The following is a 25,316-nucleotide window of genomic DNA, read 5'->3' as shown; positions in this document are numbered from 1 at the left end:
TGCACCCAAACAGGACTCTGCATAGAGTTGTCCAACTGGTGTTTGCTGAATAAATAATATACCGGGGGTGCCAAAAAAAGTATACACATGACTTGTATTCATCTCTTGTTATTGGTATATATTGAGTATTACAAGTTTAATATAGTTTGTTCCTTTCTTAAAATGTGTATACATTTTTGGGGGGCACCGTCGGTACATTTGGGCTGCTGGGGCCACATGACTCCGTACTGAAATAAAGAAACAGAATTTTTAAACGAGGATTAGTTTACATTTGAACATTGCAAGTTAGATATGATTAAAAGTTTAGCAACAAGAGAAAAACAAGTAATATTTTCTTACCTAGAGCCAAGCCTAAGAGTGCATCTAACCGTGCTGAAGACACAGAGCTAAGTAGTGACCCGAATGGCCGCCATGGACTTTCCCTTTAAAGATGAGGAGAATCAACGCTATAGGCAAACTGTGTTCCATTGTTGATAATGGAATGATCTATTTCATAGCTAGTTCTTTAGAATCTCAGCTCAAAGCGACCCTCCTATTATTTTGAAATAACGAAAGACTAGATGCCATTTCAGTTTCTGCTGACTCCCAAAGGCAGTTTTGAGCAATTCCTCTCTTCTGTTCCATTTATTTAATGAATTCCCAAGGTCACAATACTGAAAATCAGCCCTGGCTAGTGCTCTGAGGGGAAGACTTCACAGAATAGTGACCACCACTGGAGTTTCTCAAATGGCAAAACAAACAAATAAGCAAAACTCCACATTCTTTGCATAAGGTTGAAATACATAATTTCTTTTTTATTGGATACTAAATGTCCTAGCAAGTTTCTGACAGAAGCATAGATAGAAAATGGAAACAAACACCTTCTTGGGAATGTTTCCCTGCTTGTACTAATCTTGACTACAGCAATAACACATTGCTTAACAGTCAAAGCACACCACGTCATCTGTGCAAATGACACGATAAGTGAGAGTGCCGTTCCCAAGGAAGCAAAACATATGCAAACAGGTCCCATGCACCTAGTGTCCTGGCTGAGTACTGACGGAGGCTGTTAGAGCTGCAATATCCTTTTCTTGAGCAAAGAAAGCCAGCTGTGACCCTCTGCTGTCCAGCAGAGGACACCCCCTCTGCCTTCCATCTCATCAGACCCATAACTGTACCACCAGTAAGGTTTGCTTCCAGCATCCCCTTTATTTCCTACTTTCATAGCATTTCACTGTCTCCTTTTACAGCCATTATAAGTAAGATCTGAACTGTGTCCAAACAAGTGCATTAAAATAGGCCCTTATTAGGAGATAAGATAGCAGGGAGAAAAGTCAGAGAGATAGCAGACATGGTGGTATGGTGTCTTCTCGGGAGGAATGAGGATAAACCCATGGAACAACCTAGATGATGCCATCAAGGGAAGGCCCGAAAAATGTAAGCATTCATTTGCAGAGTCCTGCCAAGAAACTGCTCCCCACCTGCATACTGAGTGGCTGAATCTGAAGGCATACAGCCAGCTTCATAGCTAAAACAATAGTATTTACAAAATAAGACAGAAAAACACCCTTTGATGTGTTTTGTGGAAAGTGTGCCATTGTGATTTGTAGAAAGCTTTAGAAGGTGGCACAGGGACTTTGCAGATGGCAGGGTGGGAAAGCAGGCCACCAGCTGGTTGGCAGGCATGTGGTGAGCTATTAGGAGTTCTACAACTTTCCCTGTGGGAGAGCTGACCTAGGATGAAAAGCTAAATTCTCCTCCATGCTGAGGAGAGCCTTCTCAGGGCCACCTAGGGACAACCATGGCTTAGGGTCAGCTCAATTCTGGCACTGGGCTCTCCTCCATTGTTTCAGGACCTTTCCTCACTTGGCACCAATGATGCCCACAGGTCATAAACAACAGTTTCCTAGCCTATTTATTCTTTCTCAAAAGTGAAGTTTCCTTTGTGTGATAAAATATACATATCAAATGATAGTGCAGCTTTAACAGACAACTGAAGACCCTATTGCATTTGGAGGAACTTACCAAAACCCAAACAAAACAGTTTTTTTTTTCCTTTCCCTAGCTACCCCCCACCCCCACCAGCAAATTATCTTTTTCTTTTTTCCCCCCAAAGTCATAAGAGGCACAAACAGGTAGCAAGAAGGCGTGGGTGAAGTGTCTCCCGCCGAGCATTTTCTTTTAGGCCTGGTGAGTGATCTTTCCTTCCTTCAGGTGATGACAGTGGGGCCCCTCCGGCCGGTTCTCTCATGAATCTGGGATATTTTCAGCGCAATGGCTATGAGAGGGCTCAGCACTGCCTGGAAAGGAGGGAAAAAGTCTGTGAACAACTCGAGTCAACCACGGGAGGGCTATTGTGATGGGTTTCTGACACAAACATCTGGATTCGAATCCCATTTGCGACTTCCAGTGGCATCTTCATGGGCAGGATTCCTGTTCTCTGGACCCTGGTTTCCTCTTCCATCACGGGAGACGGGAGTGGGCAGGGTGAGGGGAGGGGGCGGAGGAGATGATCTCGAAGACTCATCCATCTGCCACAAAGCGTTGATCTAAGATAGGAAACCGCACAACCCAACTTCCAGGCCATTGGAGCACTTCACGAACCAGAGCTTTGTGAATGAGGGAAGTTCAGAAAGCACCAGAGACTCCCTCTGCTATCCTACCTCCCCCACAGGTACAGGGCCCCATACACACACGTGAACTTGAGGAAAAAGTCATTCTCTATCGTGAGACTGTGAGCCTCAAGAATCTACTCTCTTGAGGTGTCAGAGCAGACAGACCGATCTGCTGGATAGTGCTGCAGAAATAACTGCTCATTTCTTCCCATCAAATAATACGGTGGCTCATGTGACCCCTAGAAAGTGGTGGGGTGGCTTAGAGGCCTAAGGAATAGATTCTTGGAAAAGCGAAGGACATGAGGAGGAATAAGAGTCATTTCTTGCCCTTTAGCACTTACTGTTTCATAGGAGTAAGGCACTGTTTTCCAAAGCGTGGAGCACATAACACTCAAGATGGTTTTAGGTGGTACATGGACATGACGTTACAAACAGTGACAAGGTCACTCTATTTTCCATTCTTCTTCAATCCTCCTAATTTCATCAAGGAGAAACTGTGCTGCCAATCTTTAACACTTTAAGCAAGACAGAGCGTGCGTCAGGTAAGACTTACCTGGGTAGAAGATGATGTCATTGTATGGGTTTTTTTTTAAATTCATTTTTATAGGGAGTTTTTTATTTATCAAGAGATACCGTGCTATTCCATGTGGTGCACTGATGTAAACTTTCTATAGGAAATAAATAGACTTAAGTGAAAACAAAGTGAGTCCACTTAAACACAAATCCTAATGTAGCGATATTGATAGAAAAGAAGATTGGGAAATACCAGCATAAAAGGAGAAAAAAGATACCATACTGAGGAAAGTAAAACCCGTAATGTTGGAGGGGAGAAGGGGATTCTGTCGCTTGCAACCGTCAACTATTCCTAGCACGTACGGGTATGAAGGGAGTACATGCTTTCTCATCAGACAAAAGCACCAGCAAACGCCCAGGGTACAAGCAGCCCAGTGTGTCCTGAGTGGAGCGTAGACACAGGCCAGTCCTGAACAAAAACTGAGCAAGCCTTGTTTGGAGGGACCTAAATGCCAGAGTGAAGCGTAAGGACTTAATTCCTTAGGCAAGGGGGGAAAGGTGACTCTGTGAGAGCTATGCTTTGGAAAGCTTGCTCTAGCAACAAATCCAGTAAACGCATTTATGGCTAAATGTATTAAATTATCTTACTCTCTGAAGCTGTGCAGATGGGAAAAGCTCACACAGGATCTTGGACACTAGGAGAGAGATGAAAACCTAGAGCCATTTACTAACTGTAGCCATTTCCTAGAGCTTTCCTCTGCTTCCACATCCATAAACTTGACATACAGAAACAGAGTGGTTCTTTTCCTTTTAATAACCCAACTGGTGCCCAGAAAAATCTCCGACCAGCACATTTTCCCCCCACATAGTCTACATGATGCCCATATAGGGGCATCTGGACTCTTTAGGAGCCAAGCACCCACTTTGTATAGAAATCAGATTATTCACTTTCATTAATCTTCTGCTGTCTCCTCCTCCCTTTTTCCTTCTCCTCCCTTTCCCCCCTTTTTTGGGCTCTATAACTGTTCATCAATACCTATCAAAGAGGTTCAACAAGGACAGAGAAAAGGAGTGAAGTTAAAAGCAATCACTTTAACTGAGGTCCTAGAGAGCAGGTAAAGATACATTTAAAATATCCTATCAATTTAAGAGAATACAGTGAAAATGAATTTGAAACTTCAAGCAATGAAAAATTAAAACATATTTGTCTCATATCATTGCCAGTCCCAAGATGAAGGATTTTCCAGTCCGTATCTTTAAGTGGTGGTACCTATTGGCAAGAGGGTCGGGGAGTAATAAGTGACACTGTACATACTGCAGACGCTCTCTTTCCTGATCTCCCCTGAAGTCTGCAGGTGCACCTATGCTTTCCCTTTCTTCTGTAAAACATCCCGATTGATGTCCACAGCACATTGGATGCCTGCGACCAATACATCCCTCGCTGACATGCTCACCACTTCTGCCGCCAGCAGCTGAGTTACGTGCTTACCAGGAGTCAGTGAAGTTTGTTCCTAAATATGTTCATGCCTGTTGTCCTTGTCATTGAGACTATGCAATCATTAAATTATAGGTAAACCAGTGAAATGCAAGCATAAATAGGAGGAATTCTTTCTATGAAAATTAAGTTGCATGTTTTGGAAAGAATTAGGGAATGGTGATTAGCTAATCTTGTCAAATTAGATGTGAGATACTATAAAATATTGGGGAGGGATTTTTAAACGTAATGAAAATTCTTTCCTCAGATTGTGTCACAAGTCTCTAAGTTCCCACTGACTATAAAGAAATTAAAGATGAACATTATATATGATGAATCATGAGTGGGAATCTTTTGAAGAAAGATAATCACAACGCCAAATGGTATGTTGATATTCAAAGAAAAGGTTTTAGACCAAAATTCAAGATTGACAAGTGAGCATACGTTTAATGTTTCATCCTAAAAATTAATGGTCAACACATGGATGCACTTAATGACCTCGTCTAACTCTCTTTCTGGATTAATAAACCAAGTACTTGTCCCTTGTCCTGATCTTGTCAGAGAAGAAGGCTTCAACGGTAATATGCAAATGGAAGGGAAGGAAACACAGTTTTGGAAACTCCATAGGAAGAAGACCTTGAACATGGAGACTCCCACCCAGAGCAAAGAGCGTCAGGCCAACCTGGCACAAAAGCTGTGGCGCCATCTGCCCTCAAGTGACTGTGAGGGTTTGGGAAGAAAGATACTGGTGATTATCCCCTGGACTGAACACTACTGAGGTCCATTCACCCATTTGTCAGGGACCCAGAAAGTCTTTAGATATTTGTGGGACCCTAAGGAGTTCTGGGAGAGGTCCTTAAAAATGCCCATGATTGAATTTTTGTCAGCCTTATGGAATGAAAGCTGCAGGGCATCATTAATTTAAGGTTCATAAAGTATTTTTTCTTGCCAAAAACATGTATACATGTTTTAAGAAAAGAAAACTATTAAAATTGTGATACTCAATGTATACCAATAACAAAAGATGAATACAAGTCACGTTTGACTTCCGCAATTACAAGAGGTGCTCAGAGTGGTTACCATCAGCATCCAGACACTTCTGATTACCACGAACTACTGCTTGAGCAACATTGACCAAAGTATCCACTTGTATACATTTTTGGCACCTGAAGGGTAGATGTTGAGGAAAAGTTGCCTTCATCGGCTGGTGTTAACTTCTGTCTACTAGCTTTTGTCTGTTCCTGCACATGAGGTGATTTCTGTGCTGTGATCAGGGATTGAGTAAATTTCCCCTTTGGTCTCATTCTCCTGGGCAGGGAAGACATGAGATGAGGTTGCAATTCCTCCTTCTGTCTCATTCCCGGCAGGGGAGATATGAGATGATGTTGCTTTCTACCTGTTTTGCCCGCATCAGCAGATGAATTGGAGAAGTAGCTAAACTTGTATCAGGATGATGTAACAGGCACATCACAAGGCCTTGTTGCTTACTGCCAGACCCTCCCAGAACTGGCTATTCCTTGAGAGGGGAGGCAGGGAAAAAAACAAAACAAAAGAAACTTGGCTCTAGGGTGCATCTAAAGAGATATATAAAGACAGACCTCAGGTGGATTGGATATTGATTGACTGCCATTTCAAGAGATTGCTATTCAAAAGATTTGCTGTTTTAGGACTGCTTTTCAGGATTGGATTGTTTCAGAGTAAGAGATTGGAACTTGCCTCAATGGACAGTAGAGACTTCTTTTGTTGGTGAATTGTCATCATTCTAGCATCTTTGGGAACTTGTATGTAGCTTGCAGCTTGCGGTATCAGAAGACTTCCTAACTTCCAACAACAACAACGGTAGCAGCATTCTGGGAACTAGCAAGCAGCAGTGTGGGAGACCACTGACTTTCTCTCAGCTACAGACCTGGCAAGGTTTTCATTTATGACTTTTCCAGTGCCGTTCCTGGTTTGGTGAGCTTTTGGCATCTACTGTAATAGTTACTATCCTATAAAGCTATTACTGCTTTTGGATACTCCTTACTGATGTTATTTTTGTATTTAGCCAAGTGATTTTTGATCAATAGTAAACATGCTGGGATCTCTTAAACTTATATGTATGTGTACTCCTTTGATATGATATTGTTATCAATGTATATAGTTTAGTCTTAACCACCTTTACTTTCTGTCATTAGCACATTCTGTTAATTGCCATTGTCTTTTGCTATTGCATATCTCTAAATAAATTGATTAGATATTAAATAAATAAATTCATCTCTAGTATATATGTATACAAATATAGTCAGGAATACACACACACACACACACACTTGCTAGAATGAGGGCAGGAACTTTCTCTAAATTAGAGCTTAGAAAAGGACCTGCTACTTAGAAGGTATTCGATAAATATTGGTGGAATAAATGAATGCTGTATCAGTTTGACGAAAAGAAAATGATGAGGCAGACAGATTCTTCTGTGGCCATTGATGAAGGGCACTCTGGGTGAGTGGAAAAGACAGTAGTGTCGGATTCACTGTCATGGTTTTCTTCAGAAATCACAGGTTTGATACATGTGAATCCCAGACACTTCTCTCATATTGTCAACCATGTATCATGGAAAACAGAGAGAGGGTTCTCCCTCCTCGGGCATCAGAAAGGCCCTCAGAATGAGGAGTGGTGAGAAGAGAGGTTAAAAATGAGAAGCCTGTGGCTACAACATTTCTGAGGTGGAACTGGAAGAACAGAGCTTGAGAAGCAGAGAGGAACATGGGATGGTCTAGTGGGATTCTTTCATGTCACAGATGAGGAACCCAGCTCAGAGAGGAGACAGAATTGGTCCAGGACCACACGTCTGGTGGCTTTGCTGGGATAACATAAGCATCCCCCTCTACTGTTCTTTCTATCCCATAGTTCTTATTATGAGACTACGAGTGATAAAGAAAAGCAGCAGACACATGAGCCTAAGGGGCCGGGGGCGGGGAAGGAGAAATGCTAGGGTCATCATCCCACTGTACCAGACAAGTCCCATCAGACGAGGGGTCGGATAGGACTCACCAGCCTGCCCCACTGACCAACAACAGGTGCAAGGTAGGGAGAAGAGCATTCCTGGTTATGTGAATGTATGAGATGTTCCAAGATGATTCTTTGAGAATAAAGGAAATAAGCAAATAGAGACTTTAACCAATTAGGAATATAGCATCTTTTTTTCCCTAATTTCATTACTTGTCAGAACGCTTGACACAGCTTTTCTACACTCAACTGCAGGAAACCGTGAGTGGTCATCCTTCAGCAAACCAAGTCGGCCACGTGTCCATTCGACAGAACTCACACTGCGGCCCCAGTGCCCCTCCTCCACCTCGGTGGGTTCAGGAGATTCTGCTGTCATCGGAAGCTAATGAGCAGGCTGAAGAGGGAACTGCCTCTATTTAAAATTTTGACACTTTCTTTATCATGGACTTTTCCCACGGATTTGGATTTTTGGAAATACTGTATTACAATATTTTATTTGTCTCGATTACTGAGTTTTTTGGCACCTCCTTAAATTTTGCACCCTGCTAACCTCACCCTAATCCCAGCCCTATGTTAGATTTTAACCTGTTCATACCTCCTGGAAGGACAGAGAAGTTTTCTGCTTTCACTTCCTTTCCCATCGTCTCTCTTGCTTTATGTGGTTGTTGTTTTGATCCATGTTCATGTAAATTAGAGCCATATAAACAAACCCCTAACAAACTGAACTTCTTATTCTGACCAGCAATAGACAAGTGAGGTGTAAAGGAGCTGACTGTCACAAGACTCAAAGTAAATAGTTAACTGGTTTTTTGAAGAAAAGTAAAACCCTAACCAGAGACACAATCACTTATTAAGCAAGATTTGTCAGACTGAGGAGGGAGCCAGCTTGGGCTGGTCTCAATGAGGACTGTGCATTAGAAGGTTCAGAGAAGTCTCCTGTGAGAAGGGTGGGGATGACAGTGCTTATCCCAGTTCATGGTTCGGAGCAGGTACAATAATCCAGAGAATACAGATGACCCCTGTATTACAGATTACAGATTAAGTTACCCTTAGGGGTAACTTGCATCAATACTCCTACTTTGGTTAAAGCTGAACTACCAGACTTTCTCTCATGATTTCATTCAAACAATTGTTTTTAGTCCATGTGTTGTTTGCTTAGTCTAAGGCAGTGGTTCTCAAACTTGAGTTTGAGACATACAGTGCTGCTGGTCCGCACCCCTGGAGCCCCTCATTCAGGAGGTCTGGGGTGCGGCCCAAGAATCGGCATTTCTAACAAGTTCCAGGTGACGCTGCTGCTGGTCCAAGGGCCACACGTTGAGAAGCATTGCTCTAAGGCATGCCCCATTACTGTGCCTGTCACATTCTTTGCTCCAGTGAAACATTTGCTTGCCTTGTTTGTATCACATGATCTCACCCCTTGGCCATAGCTGATTGGACAAGGAGTGGGTCCCTGATCTACAGGCAGCCAATCCATAGGCTGGCCAGTGACTGAGATATAGCTTATGGTAGAACTTGAACCAGTTGATCGGATTCTTGCTTTAAACTGGTAGTACTCCAGACAGATGGTGGGGACAACGTGCCAGGGGGAAGGCAACCACAGAGACCTGCACTGTGCCCCAGGACAGCACGCAGCCTTTCCCAACTCCATCCCCTCTGAGCTGCCTTAGATAATCTGGAAAAGGGAGAGAGCTCCAAATGGCCACGACTGAGCTTCTTGCCAATTCAGACAGGGGTGGCCAAGTGAGAGATAGTTTGATCCATACAGTACAGAAATGGGACATTCTTATGTCCCAGGAGTCATGGAGCAATTCATACCTGTTACAATTTTGAATGAAGTCATCTTCTGGCTTTGTTTCAAACACAGCTCCGTGTTGGAGAAAGTTTCTGATTACACTGCCCTTCAAATCCCCAAACGCTCCCACAATGTAACACAGAGAGCCAAGCACAGGGATCTGTAACTGTCAGGGCCACTTTATAAGAGGCCCTGCCCGCGGGGGTAAGTGGGGGTTGAAATCTATCGCCAGCTCTCAACCTGGCTTGGGGCTGCATCTTCCCAGAGGAAGGGGTGCCTTTGTCTTCTCACACAGAGGCCATCCACCGGCTCACCGGCCTGTGCGTTCCCACTGAGGGCACCTTTCTGAAATTGTACAAAGGTGCCCCATAGGCTAGATGCTGCCCTGTTTACAGTAGCCGGAGTTTAGGTAACTAAGATGACTAGCTATTTTTACATACATTTGGAAAGCATACAGAAGCAAAATTATTCCTGAAAACAAAAGCAAATCCAACACATTTTTCTAACAAAAATTAAGCGAGACTGCTAAGCACGGCAAACATTGTGCTCTTTAGTACAATACATAAAACCGTGGCCCTAATTTTAATCCCCTTTTCATGTAATAAATCTACCTGTTTATCTTGATCCGAAATGGACCTAAAATTTATCAAAATACAGAATATGAATACGGACTACAGATAAATCTGAATTCTGAGCTCAATACCGAGGGAACCCATCTATCTTACCAATATCTAAAAAATAAAGAGTTCCACAAAAGCTCTCTGGGGGCGGGGAGGAAGCCATTCCAAGGTATAAACAGATGAAATACTCTCCCAAAAGTTCAATCAAAGCAAGAACTAAACCAGCGTTTTGGGAACTAGTGACAAGCCGAACAGACACCACATTGACCATGCCGGCTTGCCTCCTTCTCTACCCCACACCCTACCTTTGCAAGTGATTTAAGATTTTAGGGGGCAAAAGACAGCACTTAGGTTGCAAATCCAAAAGAACAGGGAAGACTCATGAAACCAAGTTTCCTATAGATCCAAAACGTGAGCTCCACTTGGCTCCACACTTGGAAGTATGGTAGTATGGTGTGGGGAGGGCGGAAGGGGAGACACCCCCATGCTGGCCAGCGTCTGCGGGCACAGTTGAATGGCAAGAGGCAGAGTCTGGGTGCCTTTTCATTGTCCCTTTGCTCAAACACAAGCTGACCTGCAAGAGAAGCATTTACAGCTCAAATTTCAGAGACTGTTGCCCTGATCACTCTCCCTTTTCCTCTTACCTCTCGATACTGTTTCTATCTCCACACCTGCCACCAAAAACATTGTGAAAGGATAGGACATGATTCATTGGTTCAGATCGTCACAATTCACACCTACCTGCCTCAGATGTCCCTATCACGTCTTCACGTTTCTCTTTTGGAAATATCCCCAACAGACTTCAAAAGTTTCCTTCATGTATAATACACTTGCCAGTTTAGAGGGAAACTAGAGTTGCCCACTCTTCTACTGCCAATTACAAAATTGTTAGCAGAAACGTAACTGTAAGGTTGAACACAGAGGTTAAGAAAACAAAATGACCACTGTCTCTTCAAAGGACTCTCCTTGGAACCATCTGCCACCTCTTTTTCCCTCTGTTCCCTAACTACATCTGAAGCCACGGTCTAGGTTATCAGTCCTGTCGTTTTTTTAAAAATTGGGTTCCTATGGTTGAAATAATAATGTGATTCAGCTTGGTTTTCTGCATAGGGATCCCAGGAAGGCTTGTCCTTAGACATGAGTTAAAAGTATCAACAGGAGTCTTCCAATGATTGGCCAGCAGACTGCTGCTTGAGGACGGACCAGGTAAGAATCACCAGGGTATACGCTGTGGGATCCCTTCATGGAGATGCTGTTTCAGTGAATCTAGGGACCAGGCTGGGAAAGTGTAGCTCTAACAAATTCCCAGAGTGATTCTGATGCATACCCCAGTCTGGAAAGCACTCTTAGAAAGTATTGTGCTCCTTACTCTAGAGGTGGCTGTAGAGGAGAGTGGTTATGAGCCTGGACTCCGAAGCGAAACTCCCTGCTCGACCCTGTGAGCTGTGCAAACTTGGGTAAGCTACTTAATCTCCCAAGGCCTTAATTCTCCTTACAGGAAATAGGAAGCTGTTGTGAGGATTAAATGAGCTAATGAACAGGAAACGTTCGGAACAGGGCCAGACACGCAGGGGTGGGGGTGCCTAAGCATCACTGTCATCCAAACCAGTGATGAAACTGAACTAGCACTGGAGCACCTTCTGTGCAACCCACAAGGCTAGAACGGGGCATGCAGATTGGACATCCACGACCACCAGATCCACTCCAGGATCTCTCCTTTTTGTTGGCACAAAACTAATACACATTTTTTAAAATATGAATCGAATGCTTTTAGATGGCATACCAGTTCTAACCAACAACTTCCTATTTTTTCCATGCTCTGCTACCCTATTCACACCGGTGAGTCCTCTGCCTGTCATTTGAATTCTTGAGCCCATGCCTTGTCACAGGAAGCTGGCCACTGTGTGTGAGGTGGTGGGAGGTGGGTGTTTTGGTGGGAGCGTGATGGACACCCGCTGGGCTGCTGCTGAGTGTGGCTTCACATTGACAGGAAGAGACCTATGGATGTAGCACAGAAAACTGACTGCGAGTCAAGCTGTCCTCTTACACCCTCTCTACCGTAGAAGAGCACCTGGGTTTTATGGCCACACAACCTGGGGCCCAATATGGAACATCTACCAGGACTAGGGGGGATCCCTGGAGACCGCTGATTCTTAGACATAGGCAGTCATGGGTTTCTCCTCAAGGCACATGTCAGGATCGTGAAACCAAGCTTAGAACCCTAGTCAGCCTTCCTGTTGCTCCTCCAATGGGTGGTGTCCACTGGAGTTTTGAATTTGGTTTGTGTAATAGAATCTGAAGAATTTACTGGCTCCCATTCCTCCAAACTAGCTGACTTTCCAAAAGATTAGTTCCAAAAGATTCCAAAAGACACTTCCAAAAGATTAGTTGCAAATATTTGGTTGCAAAGCTCTCATAGGGTTGGGCTCAGGAAGACTACTCAAAATAATAAATGGACGCTCCCTTTCTTGCATGGCATTACTCGATCACTGCGGTAGTCATTAGTGTCACATACCGATACCTCTATACCAATGCTCCTCTGACACGAAAGCTGAGCTTCCAGGTCCCCTGTTGTCAGGTGGGCCCTCTGGCTGTAGTAGAAGACACGTGGCCACCTTCAGTCAAAGCTCTTCTCCTCCTTATAGTAACCAGCAACGTTCCAGTGCCTGTTCCATACACCTAGACCTTAGGGTTCGAACAACATGGAAGAGACTCCCCAGTCAAGGTGTGGCGAATATATAATATTAATTAGAAATAAACCTTATTTTCAGTGGTGGTTTTAAGCTGCTGAAATTTTAGGTTGTGGGTTACCATGGCATTATCTAGCCCATCCTGACTGATGAAAACACCATTCACTACTAGGAAGTGGGAACTGTTGTATCAAAAAAACATTTTCTGAATCAGAAAATGTCTTGGAAACTCTATGCTGCTGAACCATACTTTGCTTTTAGGCATGAAGCCATCTTTATCATATTGGATATTCTGAAGCCAATTAAAAAGATAAGAATGATGTAGCAGTTTTAAAACATGGCTGTAAATTCTTTGGCATTCCTCCTATGAAGAGGTAGGATCTAGTCTCTCTTCCCTTGAAACCTGGAGGCTTGTTCAACCCATAAAGTTTGGCAAAAGTGCTGGGATTTCTGAGCCTGCATCACCGAAGGCCTTGAAGCTTCCCCATGCTGCCCTGAGCAACCCTCCATGTAAGAAGTCCGGTTATTCCCAGATCAAGAGGTGAAGAGGCCTCCGGAAGATTCCAGTTCCTGGCTATTGAGCTATTCCCAGTCTTTCTGGTTTTCCAATCGGAGACCCCACACATCATGGAGCAGGGACAAGCCATCCCCCTATGCCATGTCCAAACTCCTGACCTGCAGGGTCCATGAGCTCGCTGACCTCATGGTTGTCGTGTGACACTAAGTTTTGAGGTTGATTTGTTGAGCAACAATAGGTGACCAGAGCAAAAGTACAGGCTAAACAGTGCTTTTGGCCGACACATTGATTGACCACTCATTGGGTTGGGAAAGAAGTTAATTTAAGGTTTAAGTGAAATGGGAGACCATGTACCAGTAGGTTGGTCGAATGCATGCATCAGTGAGGCTTGGGTTTAATTCCGTCTTCCAGCACTTACTAAACAAGGTTCTTAATCTTTCTGTGCCGAATCTTTGAAATTGGGATACTAATAGTAGTTCCTGCTTCACAGGGTTGTTGTAAACACGAAATGAGATACAGCATGGGCCTCAGCTGTATATGTCGGCGTCCCCAGCCCTGCATTTGTGACTCTGCCCCTGGAGGCTGCTAGGAGGCCTCAGCCTGTGAAAAATGCAGCTCACACAGATGAATATCAAATTAATTCCCACTCCTGCCTAAGCAGTCTTGGAAGCCAGAAAATGGTATGTTTCCTGGCTGGATGTAGGTCACAGGCAATAGAATTGGCTCCACAGCAGGACAGAAATGATTTACCGGCTTGGGAAGAGGAAATGCCTCCTCTTGCCCTCACCTCCAGTTGGTGCCTCAGGTTCTGAAGTTCTGGAATCTTCTTTAGCAATTTTTAATAGGTGACACTGAGTACCCGCTATGTGCCAAGTACTATTCCAAAATCACGTATTGAGCTCATCTTTATAATAGTCTGTGCGGTAGGTGGTATTACTCCCATTTTACAGATGAGGAATCTGAGGCGTCACATAACTTGCTCAAAGTCACACACAGCTAGTACGTGGCCGAGCTGGGCTCTGAACCCAGGCAGGGCTGTGATTTTAACTGCAGAGCTGTGCTGTAGCTCACTACCCTGGACTGCCCTTCTACTGAGGAAAACGTTTTCCTTTTCTGAAAATTTAAGAAATATTTGTCCTCATGCCTTTACTGTGAAAGGTTTCTCTTTCCCAGGCTCACTATTTGAAAACTGCCCTTTTTAAGAATGGTGAAATATAGCAATCACAGAGAAGTGCACGAAAGATAAGCATTCAGAGTATGTAGCAAGCTGATGCTTGTACTGCTGGAGCCCTAGCCTATTTGAGTTAGAAATGAACTCATCAAATTGTTCTCCCTAGTTAGCAAGTAACATAGTCAGCACCGAGAGCCAATGTCCAAGATGTTTTTTTAGCAATACTCTGTATGAGATCAAAGGACTTCCTGTTGATACCTGTCTGCAGAAGTTTTACCATGAATAGATGATTTCAAAAGCATTTTATCAAATACTTTTCTGAATCCATGTTGTTATTACTTTCCAACTTATTTGCCCTTGTGATAATACTCTGTATTATTTCATTCCCCAGTATGTAATTAATTTTTATACATGTTCCCTGTGGCATGTACGTCCATTAAGTCAGGCATGTTTACTATGTTGTTCAAATATTCTCTAACTTTACTAATTTTTTAATCTATTTGTTCTAATAATTGCCAACAAGGGTGTTAACATATTCCAGGGGGGTTGCCAATTTCTCTACTTCTTTGTATAGTATTGTCAAATTTTTGTTTTATAAATTTAATATTATTAGGTCTTCTTGAGGGAATTAAAACTTTGATCATTTTGAAGTCCCTCTTTGTCTGTAGCAATACTTTTCACCTTTACTCTCACCTTAGAGTAAGATTGTTGGTTACTATTTGTATGTCTCTTTTCATTTTTTTGAACTTGCAAATTTTCTGTATTAAGATATGTCTCTTATAACGAGCTTATAATTTCTCTTTTTAAAATCAGACTTTGTCTTTTCCCTGGAGCATTTAGTTCATCTATACTTAAAGCAATAACAAATATATTTGTATTTATATCATCTTATAAACTTTTCATTTGATCCACCTGTTTTTCTTCCTTCTCTTGGATTGATTTTTTTAAAGATATTCTGTTTTCCTCTATTAGGTTGGAAGTTATATCGTTTTTCTTCTATTTTGTTGTGATGGTTACATAGAAGTTACAACACGAATCCTTGACCTACCAAAGTCTAATAATGATCCATGCCTTTACTTTCCTCCAACATATGCAGGGATCTTAGCATACCTTAATTAAGACTACTCTCACAGTGCTTGTAGAGACTGTGGTTGTATATTTTAGTTCTCTATAATATTAATATGATAAATATTTTCAGCACCACAAGACATTATTATTAATGTTTTATACAGCCAATGCTTATATAAACCAACCTCTATGTTTAGCTTCTCTTTGCTTTCTACTCCTTGAGGTTCCATGTGGGATAATTTTCCTCCTAACTGAAGAATATACTTGAGAACTCTTTTTGTGTGGGTCTGCTGGTAGCCCATTCATTCAGGCTTTGTTTTAAAATGTCTTTATTTTGCTTTCATTTTAGAATGATTGTTTCTAAACTGTCAGTTATTTTATTTCAGTCTTCTGATATTCATTGTTGCTGTTGAAAAATCAGTTGTCAATCAAACAACTTTGATGTTGATTTTGTTTTGTTTTTTTTGTATTGTTTTCGATTTTCTGCAGTTTTAGTCTGATATGTCTAGATGTGAATTTATTTTTATCTATCCTGCTTGGGCTTCTAGAACCAGTGGATGGATTTCCTTTATTGGTTCTGGGAAATCCTATTGTCTGGGAAAAACTATTATCTTTTCAAGTTTCACTTACACCCCAGTGCCTCTCTCCTCTCCTTTTGAGATGCCAATTAAATTATGTTAGACCTCAACTGTATCGTTCACGTTTCTTACCCTTTATTTTGTATTGATTTGGGTGTACATTGCTTTGTTTCTTCAAGTGCTGTGTAATTTCTTCTTGTTTGCTGGCCATTTTTTTAAAATTACTAATAGAAATAACTAGAGACCTAGGATACTGTTAGCTTCCTTCATCTCCTTCTGTGAGACTCCTGATGGAGCAGGTAGTTCAGAGGCATAGATTTCTACCCCTCTGGATTACAGTCTATACACCACCTTTGGAATGGTTCCCATCAAGTTTACAATCTAGAACAGGGGCTGTTGTGCTCGGATCTCTGTCTTTGGTGAGTTCTTCACTCTAACCATTTTTCCTTCAGTCACATGAATCTGCCACACGGCTCTGCCTCTTAGCTGCCTCCTTTGGTTTGTGCTTTGGGTGGCAGAGGCAGGTGGTAATAGGCCAGGTTCTCTTCCTAGACCTGACGCCTGTCACCTATACACAGGGTTGGGTTTTTCTTTTTGGTATTCATTTTCCTGCCAATACTTAAAAATCAATTTTTATATGAAAATCAAATTTCATATGAAAATCCAGAAAAACTGGCAACCTCAGGTTCCTATTAATAAGGCAATTAACTGGAGAGAGCTGAGTGTCACCAGTACTTCCCACCATGCTCTCTAGTCTTAAACTAGCCCCAGTCTAGGATTTGCTGCCTAGATGGCGAACATCTGAATTTGCTACGACTGAACTAGCAATTATGTAGTAGAAGAGAAATGATCTCAACATTAATGAGTATACATTACACCAGGATAATGGTATATCCAGCAATCTAGAACTTTCTAATTTAAATTTTCTCTTTTTCTGAAGTAGATTCTCTCTATGAGGAGCTTGATGGCTGTGAGGGAGGCCGGTCAGGTTTGCAAGAGGAGCACGGAACACTTTCAGGGAGTGAAGGAACTGAGATCCTTCAAAACCCCCATTTCCTGAGATTCTAATTCTCAGCATGGACTGAGGTGACCACAGCTAAGACACAAATTATAATCCAGGAACTATCACCTCTCAATGCAGCCCTCCCAGGGATACACTGCAGCCTGGCAAAGCAGCGGTGGGAAGGAAGCCACAGAGCAGAGAGGCTGAGACCCTGACCCATTCTGGCCAGGAGAACTCCTGGCTGAGTGAAGCCCTGAGAGGATGGGTTCTTTCCTGTCACCTTGAGGAACTGTCAAGCCTAGGCAGGGGTCTTCAGTGGCCAGGAGGTGGAGTCCCAGCCCCAGGTGCTCACACTGCTTTTCCAGGGGAGAAGTTAACAGTGTCTCCGCACTTCCCCAAACTGCCACCCAACAGCCCAAATGATCTAAATGGTTACAGGTGGCATCCAGGCATTCTCCACCTCCAGGGGTACAAGCCTGTAAGAGAGCAACAGCCCTTTAGAAAGGATTTGAGAACATAAACGGGGTGGGAAGTCTGACAGACAGACCAGACTTCCCGCTACTCTGGAATTGTGGGGCTTAAGAATTGCATCTACGAACAGTCGTAGAGGATGGGCCGGGGTGCTGTCATGGTATGCCAGACTGAGGTGGGCACCCTGACTACTCTTTTTCATAGGTAGGTGCTTGTCCCCACATGTTTTGATATTACACCATATAGCACCCCAGATAAGACCATGGGCTCTGGGGCTACAGTCTAGGTTCAAATACCACCTATACTACTTAGAAACAGTAGGTTATTCCAATTCACAGGGCCAAAGGTTCCTCATTTATAAAACATGGATGGATGAGAACCTATCACCTTGGGTTGTGATGAGAACTAGATATAATACATACGAAACATGTAGCTTTCTGCCCAGCCCATATACATGTAGGCATGTGAGACATGCTAATGAATATTATTACTATTATCATTATTACTATTGAAGCAGGCAGCCTGACTTGCTAGAAGAGTAGGGTGGAAGAGAGTGGACCAATATTCTAGCCCCAACAGGCTGACCTTTGGTAGATAGAAAACAACCCTTCTGGCTTCTGCTTCCTTGCCCGTAAAATGAAGTTTATATTATCTTTTCTGATGGAAGATCAGATTAAAACAAGATTAAGACTATCAGAAGTGTTTTCAGTTTTTTGAATGAAAGACACCTGGAGCCACTCCAGTCAGAAGCACGGACTCTCTGCGTCAGTGAGATGCTCTCAGCCTCAGGAAAGCCGGCTTTCCTTTTTGTTTATGTGCCATGGGGCTCATCTGTCCAGCCAGAGACAATACAATCAGACTGCAGTTGGGTAAGACAATGCCGAAAACAGAAGGAACAGATGTCACTGCACTTGCAACACATTCCTCAAGGGCGTCTCAGTTTCTAAAGTAGCTCACAAAAACTGCCACACTGAGAGCCAGTGGCAGAAGCCAAGTGGGAAGAGGGCTGCCTGCGTCATTTGGTGGAGGCCATGCAGCAGGAGAATCGTTAACACCAGGCACTACACAGATAAAAACGGGCCCTCTACTCAAAGAGAGATGCTTCCCCTCAATATAAAGACTCTTGTGAAATTTATGGCTGGTTACATTTTTATGAGTGCAGGGACTGAGAGTTCCTTCCACTTTTGACAGAAGAACAGGTTCTTTTGTGGACTTTGCCTTTAAGACACAACTGCCATATAACCCTTAAGTATTTTAAGTATATTATTAACCTTCACCTAATAATTGAAGTAGTGCTAGGCTGCCCACCCACAATTTTAGCAAGGCTTCCTACCTTGGGAAAATCAAATTAGAACTTTCTCTACTTCATCCCTGGGTTATTTTGAATCTCTCGGTTTGACGAGTACGGTTGTGTGAAGAAAACAGTCTAATACTGCCGAGTTCATGCCAAGGTAGGGTTTCTATGGAGATGCAAAGTGAAACTGCTCTGCTTGTTTCTCTTTTTGTTAATTGTTCTGAGAAACAGAAACAAGTCTTTAAAGGTCTGGGGACATTTGTGTGGGTTATTTTCCGTGCTTCTTGTAATTTTCCAGAAGGAGGGTGGACAGCAGAGGCCAGTTACCTCTATAAAAAAAAATACCTCCCAACACTTGGGCATTAGAGGGATTTCTCTGGTCTGGAGGGAAAGTCAATCCTGCTAAGCACAGATAGAAATGAGGATCCCAAATATTGTCATAGCAGGAATTCTCAAATTTGAATGTGCACACAGGTCGCCTGGAGATCTTGTTAAAATGCAAGATCTGGTTCAGCTGGCCTGGGGTGGGGACTGAGATTCTGCATTTCTAAGAAACAACCACATGATGCTGAGGTTGCTGGTCCAAGGAAATCCTTTGCGTCTGGAGGGAAAGTCAATCCTGCTAAGCACAGATAGAAATGAGGATCCCAAATATTGTCATAGCAGGAATTCTCAAATTTGAATGTGCACACAGGTCGCCTGGAGATCTTGTTAAAATGCAAGATCTGGTTCAGCTGGCCTGGGGTGGGGACTGAGATTCTGCATTTCTAAGAAACAACCACATGATGCTGAGGTTGCTGGTCCAAGGAAATCCTTTGCATAGCAAGAGTTTAAAATGCTGATAGAAACAGTATCTGCTTCTATCGTATCTGCTTCTAAACTTTTTATTGAATCTTCTCCGTTAAAAAGACAGTGAATTCATAATGACTGCGAATTCTAAGCAATATTAGAATGAAATATACTATGCTAATATGAGTTGGGGGCAGCAGTTTGATTCCCCAGTATAGAAATGCCCACGTGGTCAAGACAGTATTAAATGACAGCTGGGAAATCTCAGTAAATCATCAAAGCATCTTAGCTTCAGCTGAAGAGCACGCTAACCATCCTAACTAATTCCCGAGGCTGTAACTCAAGGCAAACAAAGAACAAAAAGTAACCCTAGACTTGTTGCTTCCTAAGGGCTGTGGGCTTCCTCGGGGAGTGGGTTTGAGGATCACTGGTAAATCATCTGAAACACAGTCGTGTCTTGTGACCAACTCCTGGAAGCCCCGTTCATATCAGAATGCAAGGTCAAAGCCCCCTGGTTTTGTGCGACTGCAGAAGTGGCACACATTTGCTTCCCTTACATTCTAAGTATTCACCAGGGCTCTCTCGCATACTTGTGTTTTTTATTTTTTTTATCTCATTTATCCATGAGTTTTTCCTTAATATTTTCCCCTTGTCTTCTGACATAGTTACAGTACGGCTCATCTGAAAACCACGTGAAAGAAATTTCTTTAAGTAGAAAAAAGAAGGCTCTTACAAAAAATAAAAACTAAAAACCTGAAAAAGGAATTTCGTTTCATGAATATGGACATGTTCTGAGACATTTTCCTTTCATGTTTCATAGTACTCAAAAGCCAGGGAATTCAATCTCAGAAGGCCAATTTTAGCGATTTCCAGAGATATTTGACATTTTTCTAAAACTTCAAAATTCATCTCTATAGGTAAACACACATAAATACAAATGTAACTTTTCCTATTTTTAAAAACAATGTATCATTTAGCCAAACTCATTGTGATGCTTGCTTCACTAAATATAATCAGAAATTGTGCATAATTCTCAAAAACCTGAAAGGCGAGGATCAGCAAACTATAATCTTTGGGCCAGCTCTAGCTCACCACTGGTTTTTGTATAGCCTGTGAAGCAGGAATAATGTTCATGGTCTTAAATGATTGGGAAGAAAAAAAAAATCAGAACAAGAATAGTTTGTGACATGTGAAAGTTATATGAAATTCAAATTTTAGTGCCTATAAATAAATTCACTAATTCATCTATGTACATCTGTGGCTGCTTTTGGGCTACAATGGCATTGAGAAGTTGCAACACAGATCATATGACTAGTGTTCTGGGTTGAACTGTGTCCCATGCCAAGTTCATATGTTGAAGTTCTAACCCCCAGTACCTCAGAATGTGACCTCTGGAGATAAGATCTTTACAGAGATAATCAAGTTGAAATGAGGTCATTAGGGTGGGCCCTAATCCAACATAACTGGTATCCTTATAAGAAGAGGAAATTTGGACACAAGTACACACCGAAGAAAGATGATGTAAAGCGATATAAGGAGAAGATAGCTATCTATAAATCAAAGAGAGAGGCCTGGAACACATCATTGCCTCACAGCCCTTAGAAGGAACTCACCCTGCCAACACCTTGCTCTTGGACTTTCAGGCTCCAGAATTATGAGACAAAAAATTTCTGTTGTTTTTGCCACCCAGTCTATGGTACTTTGTTACATCAGCTCTAGCAAACGAAAGTAAACAAAACCTACTAGCAAAACTTAAGGTATTTACTATTTGGCTCTTTACAGACAAAAAGCTTGCTAACACCTGCTGCATGTGACTAATTGTTTGCATTTAACATTTTGAAGCCAGCAAGCACAGGCCTCATAACCAGCAACAGAGACTCCAGAAATCTTCAAAGAGCCTACCCTTTGTCTTACACCCACTTCAGTCTTCAAATCCTTTCTTGCCAGCAAATGAGCTGGGTACTACCAACCAATTGTACATCCTCTTCAATAAAATAAGATTATTGAACTACCCCACCTCAGAACCTCTTCCTTTAAGCCAGAGGGCAGCAAATTCATGCCACAGGCTCCATGGAGTACGGGTTCTAAAAGATGGGAGGAGTGAGAGAAGAAGAGGAGAATGGAGACACAGAGATTTTCAACTTCATTTTTGAACCTTTCAATACAGTATGGTATATCTAAAACACCATGTTATAAGGGCCCTGGCAGCCTCTTATAAGACCAAGGTTGTGAGAGCTGCCAGTTCTCTTGGGACATCTCCCATAGTTCCAGTGGGTCCTCAGAAAATTTAATGGGAGAAGATAAGACAGGTTAATTCCATTATAAAACAAATTGCTAATTAGTCTGAGACTATTTGATCCTCATGTGATCAAAAAACTGATCTACATTGCTATTAATAAAAATAAATGACAAGAACAATAATATTAATGACAACTAATACTTATTGAGCATTTTCTATGTGCCAGGCATTGTCCAAAACACTTTATATGAACTATCTCATTTAATCATCACAATCCTATGAAATAAAGAGTATTTTTATCCCCATTTGACTGATAAAGTACCGAAGCTTACAGAAATTAAGTAGTTCAAGGTTGCAGAATTGAAAAATGCAGAACTGGGGCTCAACATGAAGGATGTATGACTCCAAAGGCCAATCTTTGAACAGTGGGACAGTTGGTTCCGAAGGTATATGACAGAACGAAATTTGGTGCCCCCAACAATTTTATCCACCTGAAAAAGTGGCCGTGGTTTTGACTTTTCCTCTCCATATTAAGCATGTCTTTTATTCTGATACATTGACATCTTGGAATCTTGCTGACACTGGAAGAGACTGCCCCTTTCAAGATTAGCTGATTTCTGGAGACAGTAAATAGCTCCTCCCCTGGGAGCAGACCTTTTCATAAGCAGACTGTCCAATCTAAAGCCCAAACTCCAACCACCTCCTTTATTGGGCTCCTATACCGAGGCCACTGTCCACCAGCCCTACTCAACCCAGAGCCGGGTATCAGACAACTAGGGACAGACCCTATGTTCCAGAGCTGCTGAAATTATTCCAAAGAGTCAATCTTTAGACTTGTTACCCTGCCTCACCCATTCCTTCCCACAGAAACCACAGTAAAGGCTCTTGCCCACATTTCCCCTTGTCCTGACTCATACATACCTGACCTTGGCGCTTCGCTATGTGGCCTGCATGGCATGGCGTGCTGTGGTGCGGCCCCACCTCCTGGGAACAGTGAGTAACAAGCTATCTTTCCAGCGGCAAGCGGATCTTAATCTATTGACCTCACCATACTTGAATAACAATAAAACCTACATTTTAAAACACTCTCATAGCCGTATGTACCTCTCATCCCCATATCATTAAATTTGGAGTACACAGGCTACAACCTACCAAACAATGCCTCCACCAAGGATTTCTACCACCAAAAGTGTTCACAAATCAAACAAACTCCCGTAAAACAAAAATTTTATAAACTTGTATTGCTTTCCCTCCTGCCCAAGGCCTAAGCATTCTGGTACTGAAATGCCGCTGTGCTGAAGTTTGTCACACCTCCTAGCTTTCCTGGAGTCAAAAACGAATGGGGAACTCTCTCACCTGCATTCTGAATACGGTTTCTTATTCCGAGGTTAGGGCACCAAACTTAAAATCAGCCAAGAGCAGACGTGGAGCTAAAACAGCCCTCCTCCTCTCCCCTGCCCAGATCCCATGTTCCCTTGGGAAAGCAGTGTGACTGGTAGGGGTCTCAGGCCATAAGTCCTCCTCCTGATACTGTCTGAGTACGTGGCTCACCTGGAGCCTTCTTCTGAAGGTCACAGGCAATCTCCAGATTCACCATCAATGTTATTTGCCAAGATACAGTCTTATTTATGAGCAAAGCAAACGATTCACTCTCTTCCAAAGAAGGGCACTGCTTCAAAGAACCCTGAGTCGCCACCAGCTGATGACCTGGTCTACCTTCCGGCTGAAAGGCATTGAAACTTGGTCATGTTGTGCATCTGGGCTGGAACAAAGAGGATGCTGGGAAAGTGAGATTGTGCTGGCCATAGCCTGTCCAACCCATTCATCTGGTGAGAGAAGTTATGGCCCGTGACCCTCTGTACTTGTGTGACGAAGGCCAATTCATTCATGCTCTCTTTTCAGGCTGAGTAAACAAGATCCAGCAGGGCTCTGATTTGTGAACAGAAACAGCGCCAGGTTAACCAGCAACTCGGTAAGCGAGTGCTTTGGGTCCAGCAAAGCAGAGGCACCAAAATAATAGCAGCAGAAGGGGAAAAAAACACACAATTTCCTTAGATTTTCTTACATTTATTTTTAAAGCTAGCTTTGTTTTGATTCTGAATTACATGTGGGGAAGTGGGGAGGGGAAATATAATTTTTTCAGAGTTTCAGGTCTCTAAACCTTAACCCCAAATTGACCCAAAGTCAGGATCAAGGCACGACTTCTAGCTCTTCTTCTTAAGGCCACTGGTTTTTGAGAGACAGGGGCACTGCCAAGATATTCTTACAAGATTTGGAATAAGGTTCTCACCTGTATAGACTGCTAGAGAGGGGAATTAGAAATAAGCTGTGTCTGAGGGACCGGCATGAATGGTTTACGGTGTCAGTCAGCTGTCATTAAGGCACACACTTCCCCTCTAGTCCTAGAATGTCCGTGTGGGTCAACAGGGTGAATCCCTGTCCCCAGTCAGCGTACATTCAGCACCTTGAAGGCAGTTCTGATTCCAGCAGAGGCCAAGGGTAAGCCCCATTGTCATCAAAACCTGAAACAGCCCTTGACTGTGACAGTCACTAGCCCCTGGGAAACACTTGCCAAATTTCCAGCCCAAACGAGTTTGCCACCATCAGATGAACTATCCCAGGTAATGGTTCTCAGTGTGATAGACACTCCATAGTAATAGAGTGTGAGTCCAGATTTCAATCTCGAAGTGAGGAAAAGAAGGACTGTTTGCCCTGTTTTATTTTTCCAGGAGGTAATTCACCTAAATGAGTATAGAAAACCTATATGTATATTTTTGCTTCTTTCTCAAATTTAGTTCAGCTCTAAGTGACTCTGATTTGTGAAAACACAGCTGTACTAAATTCCTGTTTATGCCACTAGAGGGAAATCTAACCCACTGACCAAAACTTGTTTCTTTTTTACAACAATAATAATCACAGAACCAAAACTTTAAGGCTGAAGAATATCCTGAGATGTTATCTTGCTCCATCCTTTCCACCCTTGCCCATATTTAAAGATTTTTTTACTCTAGGTAGACATAGAGACTTCTAGAAAAGCACAAACCAGCCATGTTAACTGGGCAGGAGCCCTCACAATTGAGAAACTGTTCTAATAGTCAATCTGAATCCCTTCCAGTTCAGTTTCAGTTTGTTTATTCAAATTACATATTCATTAGTTTTGTAGAACATCTAGTCATCTTTCTCTGCATCAAATTATTCCTTAAATTCCTGAAGACCTCGAGGCCACCCCTGTCTTCCGTGCAAAATGACCAATTCTTAACTTGATCGTAGTATTTATATCCCAACTCTTTAACCATGTGTTTCTTTTCTAAACTGTCTTTATATTACTTCGCCCTCTCTGATATTTCTAAACTACAGCAATACAGATCAAACTCTGAGGATAAAATAAAACGAAGTATTTCCTCATGTTTCCCTTGTATTTACGGTTTTTACTACATCCCTGTGAAGGTTTTTTAAAAACTAACAATATAATATTTTTGATATATATTTATCTAGTATGATTCCAAAAACATGTA

The 25,316-nt window shown here is 42.5% G+C and overlaps 1 protein-coding gene across 1 annotated transcript in view; it reads right to left on the bottom strand.

Annotated features, from left to right (window-relative positions):
• Positions 1-2,059: 2,059 nt before the first annotated feature.
• The window catches only part of PGM5 (phosphoglucomutase 5), a 177,080-nt gene continuing 153,823 nt past the window's right edge, over positions 2,060-25,316 (bottom strand). The window contains exon 11 of the mRNA XM_033123925.1: positions 2,060-2,279. Coding sequence (XP_032979816.1) covers positions 2,190-2,279 — 90 coding nt within the window. The 3' untranslated portion in view covers positions 2,060-2,189. The remainder of the gene's footprint in view (positions 2,280-25,316) is intronic.

Source organism: Rhinolophus ferrumequinum, chromosome 12 (genome assembly GCF_004115265.2).
Source record: "Rhinolophus ferrumequinum isolate MPI-CBG mRhiFer1 chromosome 12, mRhiFer1_v1.p, whole genome shotgun sequence".
Lineage (NCBI taxonomy): Eukaryota > Metazoa > Chordata > Mammalia > Chiroptera > Rhinolophidae > Rhinolophus > Rhinolophus ferrumequinum.
This window is presented reverse-complemented; position numbering and strand designations above follow the sequence as displayed.